This window comes from Balearica regulorum, chromosome 5 (assembly GCF_011004875.1).
Source record: "Balearica regulorum gibbericeps isolate bBalReg1 chromosome 5, bBalReg1.pri, whole genome shotgun sequence".
Classification (NCBI taxonomy): domain Eukaryota; kingdom Metazoa; phylum Chordata; class Aves; order Gruiformes; family Gruidae; genus Balearica; species Balearica regulorum.
Genome location: NC_046188.1, coordinates 54,028,527 through 54,042,104, shown reverse-complemented (window position 1 = coordinate 54,042,104; position 13,578 = coordinate 54,028,527). Strand labels below are relative to the sequence as shown.

At 37.4% G+C, this 13,578-nt stretch overlaps 1 protein-coding gene across 3 annotated transcripts in view; it reads right to left on the bottom strand.

Annotated features, from left to right (window-relative positions):
- Positions 1–13,578, bottom strand: part of KCNQ1 (potassium voltage-gated channel subfamily Q member 1) — a 371,004-nt gene that overhangs the window by 234,858 nt on the left and 122,568 nt on the right. For 2 of the 3 annotated variants that reach the window (XM_075754948.1, XM_075754950.1), the window contains 2 exons: positions 12,126–12,191; positions 8,102–8,222 (listed from right to left, as the gene is read on the bottom strand). In XM_075754948.1, coding sequence (XP_075611063.1) covers positions 8,102–8,222; positions 12,126–12,191 — 187 coding nt within the window. The remainder of the gene's footprint in view (positions 1–8,101; positions 8,223–12,125; positions 12,192–13,578) is intronic. The other variant, XM_075754949.1, reaches the window with a different exon arrangement.

Here is a 13,578-nt window from a genome sequence, read left to right as displayed (position 1 = left end):
TCCATCCTGTTAACAGAAAGAGAATGTTTATTTATGCTTTGAATTTTAATTCTGGAGTTAACTTAAGATGATCATAAATTTAACTTTTTAAAATGACAGATAAAAGAGGGACATTTTTATTGTTTCTCTCTCTTCCCCCTCCAAAAAAAAAAAAAGTTTTTGCACTTCTTATTCTGCATGGTGCTTAAAGTAAACAATGATAAAAGTTAGTAAGTGGAGAGTTGCTTGTTGTTTTTACAGCATAGGAACCCTGTACTTCTGAATCACTAAGCAGCTGGAGTCTGGTTTAATTACTTAACATCAATCAAGATGTAAACCAGCACTTGGAGACCAAGGAATGCAACGTTCATCTGCAACACAAAAGAAATAGCTAAGCTATTTTAGCTTCTGCCTAGACGGTTTGTACACTAGGAAAAGTCAACACATTACTTTTATACTATGTCAGTAACATAAAATAGCCAAACAGTAATTTTATGCTGTACTTGAATACATAAGTGACAATTTGTAGTAAGGGAGAAAAGATCATGAGAATATTATTTCATAAAGGCTTGTAACCTCTAACACGGAACATATTTGTTCAGTACTACTTTCTGGCAAATAGCAGCACCAGTATATGAAGGCACTTCCCTCTCCAATAAATAAATAGATAGAAAATTAAAATAAAATGAGAGATGAATTTGCAAACTCTAGGTTCCTGCCTGGATTTTTCACCTGTTAACTCTCTAAGCTTGTGAAATACAATTCTTTTATTGTGTTTTTGCTCATATTAAGAACACAGCACAGCAATGCTGCATGCAACTCGATGGAGCGCTATACAGCCTGTCTTTTACAAGATCAAAGGAGATCTAATTATCTAATTATCCGTTCTGGTCTTCAGATCTACAGATGTAAACTACACACTCTATCTAATCTATGAAAAAAGCAACCACCCACCATTGCGCACAAGAACTTCTCCCTAAAGATAAAAGAAACAAGTAACCACATGGGACAGATGTTAGCCACGTTACTTATTGCGCTGTCGGAAGCAGCTGAGTTACTACAATGCTGAGGGTGAAATAAGACACCGTGAAGATCTGCCCAAAGTCTTCAGCACACCTCAGGTAATCCATCTCAAAAATGAAGATTATAAATAACTGTCTGCATCATGGAAGACACGATCAGCCAATTTCAGCCAAGTCTGTGGCAGACACTGGATGCAGAGCACAGAAACTGTGTGCTGGGATCCAACCTACTAGATGCTATACAAACACAGAACAACAACAGTCCCCAACTCAGAGAGTTTCCATTCTAGGCATAGGATGACAGATTAAATATATACATACAGAAAGATGCACTGGCACCTGGAAATAAGATATCACATTTGTCTCAGCACAGCAGTGGCTACAGTACTCTTCAGGTGCAGGGAAGATTTTCACAGTGATTTTGAATCAGGGCAGCTGCACACGAAAACGCATGACACTGGTACTATTAGCTCATTGCTACAGTGGGAATGCCATAGCTATTTTGGCAGTGCTTCTAGCTGATATCAATACCCATAAGCCAGAAATAAAATTATTATAAAGTCTGTTAAACATACTAAAATACCCATTTGCCTTTCAACATTTAAAGAGACAAGTTTATGTTTTCCTCCACTACAACCACGTAGCTCTTGAGCTGCAGATAAGCTCTGCAGCTCCCTAAAACTGGGACTACCTAGCAAACTAATAATTTCTTAACTTAAATCAGTTAGATGCTTTGAGTCCTTTTTGATGACCGTACTGTGGTCATCATTGCTTACTTAAGGGATTAGCCATATTTAGGACTGGATTGCCACAGGTCTTTTCCTCTCCCTTGCAACCTGCAATGAGAAACCACAATGGGGTGATGCCACTGAAATCAATACAGTGTCTTATTTACCACTGTTCTGGGCTTTCCATCTGAAAAAGCATCTTTCCTGATTGCTTGTTCAACCAGCTTTAGGGACACTTCATATCCTCAAGTGGCTCAAAGCACCTGAACAGATGAGAAAAATCAGATTATTGATATGTCCAGATATCCAGGGTCGATTTCTATATCTATATTTATACCGAAAGCACAGAATATAATGATGCTTCTCTGTACCAAAGGGAATAACTCAGGGAAATAGTCCATACCCCTCCTTTTAAGAGAACTATTAAATCAGCAGAGATTGTAAGCAGCATTTCTAAGGGAGTTTGACTACATACTGAAACACGCCGAATGAAAAAGGGACGCTGCCCAGCGTACAGCAAGCACCAAAGACCTTCCTGTTGCAGGTGAAGTAAATGGCTGAAATATCAGCACATAACAGTAATCAGAGATGTTTGAACATTAAGCTCTGGTCTTAACTGAGGCACGTTCTTACATACAGTTGCCATCACTGCAGTTCTTCTAACATGCCCTGTCTTTAATGATAAAATGAACCTCATGCAAATCATGGTTTAAATATTGTTAGCAGCATTTCAGAGAGAATTCTTGTGACAGCAGAAGTCAGCCATTACATCTGGCCACTCGAGAGTGGAAAAAAAAGTATTTGCTCAGACTTCAGAGTGTCATTTTGGTATAGGATAGGAAGATAAAAGCAGGAATCTTTTACAATATGAGCTAGCAAGTCAAAGCAAATAGGGATTCCACTCACTGATAATCCAACAGAAGAGAGACAGCTATAAAACACATTGAGCGCTGTTTGTTCTAGGTAACGGTGCTGTATCTCATACCAACAGATTATATGCTAGTAATTAAAACATAGAACACTTAATAAAAATCTTAAAGGGAAAAGAAAGAAAACATTATTTCCAAGAAAAGGCAGTGGTAACCGCAACACCATGGACGCTGCACTCAAGAGTTTACCAGCACGCTTATTTTGATTATTTCAATTACATTTCAAAGTGTCCAAATGCATTCATTTCAATCACTCAGAAAGATCCATCTGTTATCATTTCCTCTTAATCTGGAATTATTAAAAAGCATTTGTTTGCTTAATTATTCGATCTATCATGCTGTTTGACAAAGAAGGGTTTATTTTTAAAAACACCTCCACCACTGGAGACTGCCATTTACTTATAATACAATGCCTAAAAGGCTCTACCACACCTAAGACGCTGATGAAGATAGTACAAAAGATAAAGCTGATGTCATGACACAGTTTTTGAGGATGGAAATGCACTTAACAGAAAGTGCTTTTTGTTTTTAATACAATGTTTTATTTTACTGTAAGCCTACTATATTAAATCTAAGATCACAGCAGTGTGCCACTGCAAGAAAGCCTCCACTGAAAATTTATTTTATATGTATAGTGACAAAACCAATCCTTAAACTAATGAAATGTATTTTCATCACCCCAGTAAAGAGATACATTAAACGGGTGGGGAAAAATCATTAAAACATCAAGAATTATTGTTATTTTGACCATACAGACAATAACAGGATCTCAAATGTGCAATGTTAGCAACTGCTTTCAGCAAGAAATACATTCCCTGAAGTCAGCTGGATCCACAGTAATTCTTTACACAAAAAAAAACCTAGTGAGAAAGATGTACATGAAGCAATACCGTACTCACAATTTAAAGATCAAGAATTTTGTCAGCAATTTGCATAATTAGAGAGTATCTTGGTTTACATAGTCTTATGACAGCAAGTATTCGTTTGGCATGATACTCAAGGGATTAGAATTAGGTTTGGGTTGTTCAAGAAGTCTCACCAGTTTCTTTAACCTTTGTGAAAAACAAGCTACTTTTTATATAAAAAGAGTTTAAATACTGTATCCAGAGACAAACTTTGACTTAGGTTTCAACTTCTGCAGCAAGTTTACAATACATTTAGAGATAGCATTTCCCTAAAAGATTACTCTTATTAAGAAGCAGAAAGAAATACCAAACATTGTTACAGCAGAACTGATTAAACAAACCACTGTCTAATGAGCTGCTGAACCCTGAGAATGGGAAACTATAGGAATAGCAGACATCAACTTATTTTTGATTCAGTAGCATTTCTGAAATAGTCACGGAGAATTCAGAGCTCTTTTTAAACTTCTTTAAAAAGGTTAGAAATATTTATATAAAAATATATTAGATTGAGAGTTCTTCATTATTTTCTTCTCTTCCTTTTTCAGGTCAATTCCACCTACTTGTCTCCCTCCCTCCCACTTGTATCCTTGGAAGCTGGGTTAATTTCTTTTTGCTACTTCAGCTAATGTTAAAATTAAAAGTTAAAAAAGGTGCTGAAATCAAACAATTACACCAACACATGGAAAGGACCTCTTGGCAGCTGAGGTTCAGCTACAAGTAGCATCGATTTTCCACTGCTTTAAAATGCAAATAGAACAAAAGACCCAATGAAGTGAAACAGGGAACAGGAGACAATATGGGAACGCACTGATTAGAGAGAAAGAAAACAGTGAGAAGTCCAAAGGAGAGGTGTGGTATTGCTACAGTCTAGTTTCCTAATTCACTTTTACAACAGAACAGACCACAATGATCATTAAACAAACCATTGAAGAGCCCAGACTTATCTCAAACACCACACTGGGTACTGCATTCTTCAAACTGTTACAGTTCATTTTACAGGAGAGATCTGCAATAGCCAATTACACAGATTGCTCTGCCTGAATCTACACCTTCAGCTTATAAAACGTCTCACATAGAAGGAAAGTGCAGTTACTCTTCCATGCACTATCTTATTCTATATTTCCGCACACACCTGCTGCAAATCTGTTTTTTCTATGACATTTTAATCACTTTCCTGTTTGAACATCAGGTCTCAAAGTGCTTCTATTATTATTTTTGTTTCCTCAAAGGGGTAGTGACAAATGATTAACTGGTATAGCAATCTTTCCACATAAAAGATCTCACATTTCTAATTCCACAGAAACAGGACTACATTTAGTATGATATTTATTTCAAAATAGATTTAAAATACAGCCAGGAGTATATCCTGCAAAAAAATCCCCACACGCGCATTTTTATTATTAGACAAAACCAGTCCTATTAAATTCAGCAGGAATCTACACCTATGTTTATAAAAAGAGAGTATTTTTTGCATAAACAAGCAGGGTACTGAAATACAACTTAAAGGGGACTTTAGGCCTAGAAGCTTACAGCCCTTTACCAGTAGAGCTAAAAGATAGCATTTCCTTTCCATGACATAATGCAAGTGAGAAAACAAACTCAGCCTCATTCTTTTTTAAAGACATAATGATGCCAAGTGTTTGCCTGTCAGTAACAATAGGTACCCCACACTTTTGCCAGATTTACATTACCTGTCAAAAGGAAATATTTTTCATACTGTCAACTAGAAGTCACTTTCCAGTTGCATGCCTCCAATTAACTGTATAATACTCACTCATGTATTTATGACTTTCAAAAAGTAACGTTTATTCTGGAGTCACTTTTCTGTGGTTTATGGATAAACTAATTCATGTTGCAATAAATATATAACTGACCAGGAAATAGTTCTATGAATCCCAAATCCAAGCATCCTTAGATCAAGAGTTTTACATTATGCTTCCATTTCTGAAACTGTCTTCATGCTTCTGTTCCTCTGATAGACTATGAATTGCTTTTAAGACCTGCAACTAGAGATATTTGCACTTCATTTTACCTTTCCATGCTAATTTGTTTCCATAGCTGGTGCTGTATTTTTGTTAAGTACTTGGTTTTAGACCTGTGTATGGTTGCTTATTTCCTTATCAACAAATCTGGAGCGATCATACTGGATGATGGCTTTAAGGAAATAAAATGCTTCACAACTGGGGACATCAGAACAAAATAATTCATCCTAGGTTCTCTCAGGCACAGCATAACTTTCAAGCCTGAATTAAACACACACACAGACATGGATCTGAAATGACTAACCACTTTTATTACACAGAAAATTAGTATGTGGCTTTGCACACAGAGCTACGTCTATTGCGTAATTCTAAATTTGATCCTTAGTTCTATGCCCACACGTCTAACATGCAGGTCCTACTAAGATGTATAACCAGCTCTTAAATATTTGTTCCCTAGGACTTTGAAACAAAGAATGAAAAAGAAGCATTTGTCTAAATAATTCATGGAAATTGATTGGTCTCCAGCATCTAGCAACATGGGTACCCAGTGAAACCCAGCACAGCAGCTTGCTTTTCAACCACCTCAAATGCAAGCAGAACACACAACCCAACAGTAAAACAAACATTAAAATATTTTTCATTTCAAAATATTTGGGAATATCTGTTACCTAAATGCCAACACTCCGACTGACATTACAAAACACAGGGTTTTCACCAACTTTTTTGCCAAACCGTTATATCTATAGGCTGATCTGGCATTGTTTCAGACCTTTTAATAAACTGCATACAAAATAAATGCACTTCTAAGTTCTCAGACCCTACAACATTTTGGCAGCCATGCTTCAAAAGGACACATTTCAATTAATATTTTATCCAGTTTTGTCTTTAATCCAATTTATTCAGTTTTGAATCTAAACCCAAAGTCTTAAAAGAAACAATGCTTTCCATTTTGTTCCACTCTAGAAAAGATTCAATTCTGGCGATATATGGGGACATGTTTTGTACCATCCCATCGCTCATGACCTACAACAATCTAGGGAGATTTCAACAAAGGTTACAACCAAATATTAAGGAGGTGAAAGAGAAATATATAAGTTACTAATAGCCTAGAGTGTTAAATTGGTAAAGTTCTTCAGCTGATACACATTATCTATATCCTGAAGTCTCCCACAAAGAGTCCATAGAAAAAAAAATAAACCTCAGATATTACACAAGTTGGACTTAAAAGTGATGGAGCACACACCTTATTATTTGAAAAACATCAGTGAAGGTAATAACGAGAAGTAACTAAATCATTCCGGAATCCGAAAAAAGATAATGGAAATTCCTAGCACCAAAGCTTATTTCTCTTAAAGAAAGCCTGTAATGTTGTGGTAAATTAAAGTTTAAAAAAAAGCTACACAAAGGAAACTTCTAGATCTGGTTTTGCTGCTCCGTTGTTCTTGTCTAAGGCTTGAGGAAATTTATGACTTCCTCCTCCTGCTTGTGCCACTAAGAAATCTTCCAGAATACAAGTCTCCTAAATCCTCTGCCTACAAATATATGTACCTTTAGGTGATTTGGCTAAAAATGCACAACCTTTTGTTTGGGGGCAGGGAAGAGTCCTCCGAAACCTACTTTTTTAAAAAAATGCCCTTCTACAATGGCTATAAAAAGTACATTCATGCTTCTCTGCTATTTATATTGCATAGGAAGAAGTCCTGAAAATCGGCAGCAGGCATTTCTGCATGTTTTGTACCTCAGAAATATAAGTATGCCAAGAATTTTCATCTCTGGTTTCACTGTAGAAATCCTCAGATTTCTAGGAACAGGAGAGGGAAAAATTGTCTCATTCCTCTGCTAGAGACCATACTGTAACACATCTACTATGGTAAATAATAAGCATTTGTCAGGAGTTTGAATTAAACAATGACAGAAGATTATTTTTTTTTAAAGGCATTTGAATAAAAAGCTTTTGCAATTCTCAATTTTTGAGAATAACCTGAGAACCTGGAGATAACATTTTAGCATAAAAGATGTGGAAAATCTTCTTTTAAAAGGAAAAAACCCAATAAAATAAAAAAATATACAGGCCTATTTCAGATCATTTTTATATGCCACAAAGCAGTAATAAAGAGCAAAACAGATCTTTTCTTCCAATGCAGATCATCATTTGACTGTTAGAGAACGTGCTACTGAAACGGAAAGGCTGGTATTTCATGTAAGTAGTATTTCAAAATTTGCACTTTACAGCTATTTCACTGGAAAATGGTGGAGAGAGTAATATAATCTCAACAGGCAAGTACTCCCACACGTTGTCTCCATGTGAAAATCTTGAGGCTATCAACCACCAGCTGCCCACTGACATTAGCAAAAAACTAAAGCCTTGTGTTACAGCCAAGTGAACTTTTCTTTAGGTCAACACAAAGATTTACTGGCACTCAGAAGAGTATACACCAACTTCAAGGTAAAAAGAGTTTGACGCAAATATCTGAGATAGCCCTATCAGCTCCTCCCACCTGAATTGGCTTCTCTTGTCTAAGTCAACTAATGCACAACTCAATAGCCTTGACTTACTGTGAGATGTGAGTTATAGGGGTCAACAGTGTCTCACCCTCCAGGTCAAGCTCATCAGCAAAGCTGTTGGTCCTGATGAAGGGTCCTGTGTTCACATCTAAAAACGTCGGGCTTTTTTTCACTGTGAGGAAACATGCAGATAACAGTTAAGGCAATAGCATTTGGCTTTTTTTGAGAAAGGTCTACCACTCATTTGGATCTCTGAAATACTGTACATTTCAACAGAATTTTGAAAACAGAGCTTACTACAAAAAAATTGCATATACCACAGAGTTCATGAAAAGTAAAATTTCAGCTCTTCTTCTACCCAAAGAATTTCAACTTCTGCTGAAGACTTAAAGCTACTCTTTTTTTTTTTTCTTTTGGTTCATATTCCTCATACACTAGAATGTAGAGTATCTATATCACAGGCAGCTTCATGCATTATAAATCTTACTGTACAATACTCAGCCATACCATGGACTCTATAGCAACAGCGCACGAGTGCAATTCGATGACAAGATCAGGTCCTTTTCATATCATCTCTGCTTCATGTTTTAGTTTATAATACCAGTTTCTGAGGTGCAGTTAGTGTGACTAAGATCCAGAAACCAGGCCTAGATCAACAAAGGGGTCTAGACATTTTCAAGGTGAGCAGTCAGCTCCTGTCCTGCACTGTCTGAGCCAGTCTACTGGTTCCCAATCCCTCTCATACTTAGGCACAAGGATGCCTCATCGATGAGCCCAGACATGACACAGGTGACAAGATGATCCATTCATCCAAGATGAGGTCCTTCGTGGGAAGGCCATTTCACAAAACTTCAGATATTGCAAGTTTTTAGTGGCAAAGGTACTTGTTAACCAACACTTCCAAGTTGCATCCAAGAAATTAGGCAGAGTATCGTAGATTTCATTTTTAAACTCAGGCTCCTAAATTCTGCCAGACTCTAACATTAAGAACCCTAAGTGCTTTTTCCAGCATAATCCTAACAATTGTTAGAGAAGCCACAAAATTTGCATATAAATAAAACCACTATCATATTTATACTTGCACTTGTAAATGAATTTTATAGATAATAAAAGCAACAAGTAAAATTCTGTCGAAATCATAGGTAGATTGTGATGCTTCCATAGAAATCTTTATCTGTGCAACTGGCTGGATCATTCAGTGAAATAATTATAGTGTTGTAATTTATGAAATCTCTACTGTATTAAATAAAATACTTTATGATATAACAGTAAATAATGTCCTGCCAAAATGCAACAGGAAAGCTAAAGGAATGCAGCAGAAATAGCTAACTTAAATGCAGCTGAATTTAATGAGAAGTGGGGATATCAGGAAACAAATTTTTTTTTCAAAATGCAATCATTTTACTCAAGTAAGTAGATATCTTCATGTGGCAGAAATGGATTTGAACTTTTACAAACAAGGAGAAGAGAAAGCGTTATTATATCATTAGGCACACGGCCATTCAAAATTACAATGGGAAAGTTTGCTCTCCAGAAATTGTAATAGGAGAGGAAGACCTCTGAAATCACAGTTTAAAAAAAAAAAAAAAAAAGACACTACTGCCAGGAGATGAAGTTATATTTTAAAGACAAATTAAAAACATGAGACACTTGCAGCACTTAAAAATTAAAATTCTATAGTAAGTTTTAGCAAATGTTAGCTTCCTATATTTTGTTTTAGTGTCATGGTATTTAATCACTTCACTGTAGCCATCATCCAAGACAGTGCCTGTGAAACAAGCAAAATAATTCCAGATTCAGATATGCAGCAAAATGTCTTTAAAACAGACTCCTTTGGCTTCCACTAAATCAGTTTTCAATGTTTTCATTTCTGCAAGATATAAATGAAACTTTCCTGGTTTCTAGGAAACAGCCTTTTTAGTTTTCCTGATGACAAGTGGTAAAACTGCTGAACCTAAAACCACATGAAGTGTTTGCTGAACACTCACTGAACTGTGCTTATGAGAGATACAATACACAAAGTACACAAGTGGATTTGCAGAAACAGCTATTCTTGGATCATTCACAGTTTTTGCTTTTCAGTTTCATGGGAGGGGAGAGAAGGAGTGGCACAATGAAAAAGGAACAAGAAGTCAAGAGTGTATCTCAGCCTATCTGAGAATACAGAAATGAAGAGCTGCTTAATATGAGGCAAACATGGTATCTCCCTCTCTTTTTATTTTAAAATTTTCTAAGATCATAACTAAGATTGGTCAGTTCTGGTGACCGGTGCAGGCCTCTGCTCTTTATGTTCTCATTCTTAAATATATGTTGCTGCTTCCAATATAAAGGAGGAATCACTCCAAATACTACCAATGCAATCTGCCTGCAGAGAGAAGGGAAGGGACCAAGGAAAGAACACGGTATTAATTACAGTTTCCCTGCCACAAAATGCCTTGAAGCAAGGCTGTGCTGGTTTTGGCTGGGATAGAGTTACTTTTCTTCATAGTAGCTATTGTGTGGCTGTGTTTTGGATTTGGGCTGGAAACAGTGTTGATAACACAGGGATGTTTTCGTTACTGCTAAGCAGTGCTGACACAGAGCCAAGGCTGCTCCTCACACCACCACACCAGTGAGTAGGCTGGGGGTACACAAGGAGCTGGGAGGGGACACAGCTGGGACAGCTGACCCCAGCTGGCCAAAGGGATATTCCATACCATATGACATCATGCTCAGCATATAAAGCTGGGGGAAGAAGATGGAACAGGGGGATATTCAGAGTGATGGTGTTTGACTTCGCAAGTAACTTACACATGATGGAGTCCTGCTTTCCTCGAGATGGCTGAACACCTGCCTGCCCATGGGGAGTGGTGAACGAATTCTTTGTTTTGCTTTGCTTGCACGCACAGCTTTTGCTTTACCTATTAAACTGTCTTTATCTCAGCCCATGAGTTTTCTCACTCTTACTCTTCCGATTCTCTCCCCCATCCGCTTGGGGAGGGGTGGGGGTAGGAGTGAGCAAGCGGCTGCGCAATGCTTAGTTGCCGGCTGGGGTTAAACCATGACAAAGACTCAAGCAGAGCACTAGGGAGCATATGCTGCCACAGCATATTTTTTTTATTTATAAAAATAAATTCATAGCCATTTGACTTTGGAGGAGTCTTTCCCACAAAGCAGTGTTTAAAAAGAAGTATGTTAAAAAAAGACACTAAATTTCTAAATCAGTAGGCTAAAGGAAAAAAAAGGAAGCTTTAGAAACTCATTTTCAATGGATAATAATGAATGAAAAGAAACAGGAAACAGATGTAGTGAGGGATATTTACTATAATTCAGGGGTTCCCAAGCTTTATTTTCTCTATTTTTGATGGGTAGCAGCAGCAACTATGGTAAGAGGCATGAGTATCCAACTGATAAAGCCGAGCCAAGTACTACTTTGAAATGGCAGCAAATATACTCCCCACAATATGAGAACTCCTGCTTTGAAACAGAAATTCTGAACTTTCTGGAAACATTCAAGGTCAGGTTGGATGGGGCTTTGAGCTACCTGAGCTAGTTGAAGATGTCCCTGCCCATTGCATGACTAGATGACTTTTAAAGGTCCCTTTCAACCCAAACAATTCTATGATTCTATGAACTTTCAATCGAGGATTACAATCACAGTAACAAGAAATTGCTGGTGGGTTTTCTATATATCTACAGAAACACAACAATTTTGTATATAATATGACATGTATGCAGTTGCTTTTCTGGTAGTGGGGTATTTGGCTAGCAAGACAGAGAATAGTTTACACTTTCTCTTTTGCAATCACAGACAAAATTTAAAACACTTCAAAGCATTTTTCATGGAAAATCTGAGTTTTCATTAATGCATTTATAAAATACCTCTGTTCTACAGAATATTTTTTTTTATTATTTAAACATTTGCAATTTACAACCTGAAAAACTTTCCAAACTCAAAATTCTACTGACATGCCTATGCTTTCTTTAAAAACCAGCACTATAATTTTCTGTGCCACTTCAGGCAACTCCAGACGAGCATTGGAAAGACTTAGTAATTAACAAAGGTGATGGAGCAATGAATTATTATGAGCTTTACCTGGAGAGGAAGGAGCGCTGGAAGACTGCTGGTCTGTGGAAAAGGATGGCCAGGAGCGCTGACAATCTGAGTCAGAGTAAAGATGCACATAAAACAAAGAGATAGGAGATGGGAGGGGAAAAAAAAAAAAAAAAGAAAAAAGGTCCAGACAGGCAGCTGAGGAGATGCAGACATACCTAAAATACAGAATATTGTACCTGACATCTTTAAAACCAAAATAAAAAATACCGTGGAAAAGAGTTTGTATGAAACTTCTAGCATGTATTACATGTTAGCAGAACATTAAACCACCACCAGGGGAGGCATCGTGTCTCTTCAAACCCATTCTTCATGACACTGTCACCTGCTGCAAGGTATTGCTCCCTACATGCCAGTCCCATTTTGAGGAAAGTAATCTGTGTGTTTGCCCCTTCCTTCCTGACTTTAGGGTTTCCTCAAGTGTTTCCCTTTGCAAAGTGTACAACCTCATACGGGTCAGACCCTTCTTATTCTGGCTCATACCCTTCACAGTGTAGCTAGCTCCTGGTCAAATTTCAGTGCTATCAAGTGGACAGACCAGTACTGCCACCCACGTTTGAAGATGCCTGACACATCCCATTAAAAGCATTTGAAGCTGCCCACTTCAACCATTTAAGCCAAGTGCCTGCCTCAAGGTGAATTTCTTGGGGAAAAGTTTCAGGCAAGCAAGAGGAGTCAATGATGAGAAAGAGACTCAGCAAAACATAACGTTTACGCTATGTTTCATTCTTTTGAATAGTGTTATCCTTTTAATAACTATTTCATTATTAAGAAATGCCTGTGCACTCGCACCCTAGGAAAGAGTGATATTTTTCAGAAGTGTTATCTTTTATGCAAAGAGAAAAACTCTCAAAATATAAATATATTGGAGTCAAAAAATCTGGAGGAAAAAAAAAAGTTTTGCAAGCGTTCTGTCACTGCTAGGTATGCTCTAGCCTTGGCTCTTGGGTCTTTGAGAGGAGATAAGAAGGTGGAAATCTCTGGTTGCACAAGAATACTGGCAGGGAAGCCAGAAGGGGATCCAGGAGCATGAAGACTTGAATGTAAGTGGGCAGCCCAAAGACAGAACCAGAATTTACTGAATATGAGAAAGCGGCATATGGATATGTGACTACAGGCTTTCTGAGGACCACATTAAAGCTGAATGAGCATCCTTTATTCTTGAACTTCCTAATTTCTTGTTTCTGAGCTTTTGACTTGGCAGCTTCAGTTTTCTGTGTAGGTAATCTTATTCACAGTAAGTACAAATACACTCCTCTTTCCTCTTTATTTCTTCAAGTCACTGTGAGAGCAGTGTTAGGTAACCTCTCAGCTGCCTGGCTAAGAAATAGAAACTGAACCTATGGTGGCTGGCAAAGCTCCTCTGATATTTCCCCAGGATGAAGAAATTTCTTGTTCATGTAAAACAGTTGCCTTCATGGCTCTTGCTGCTCTC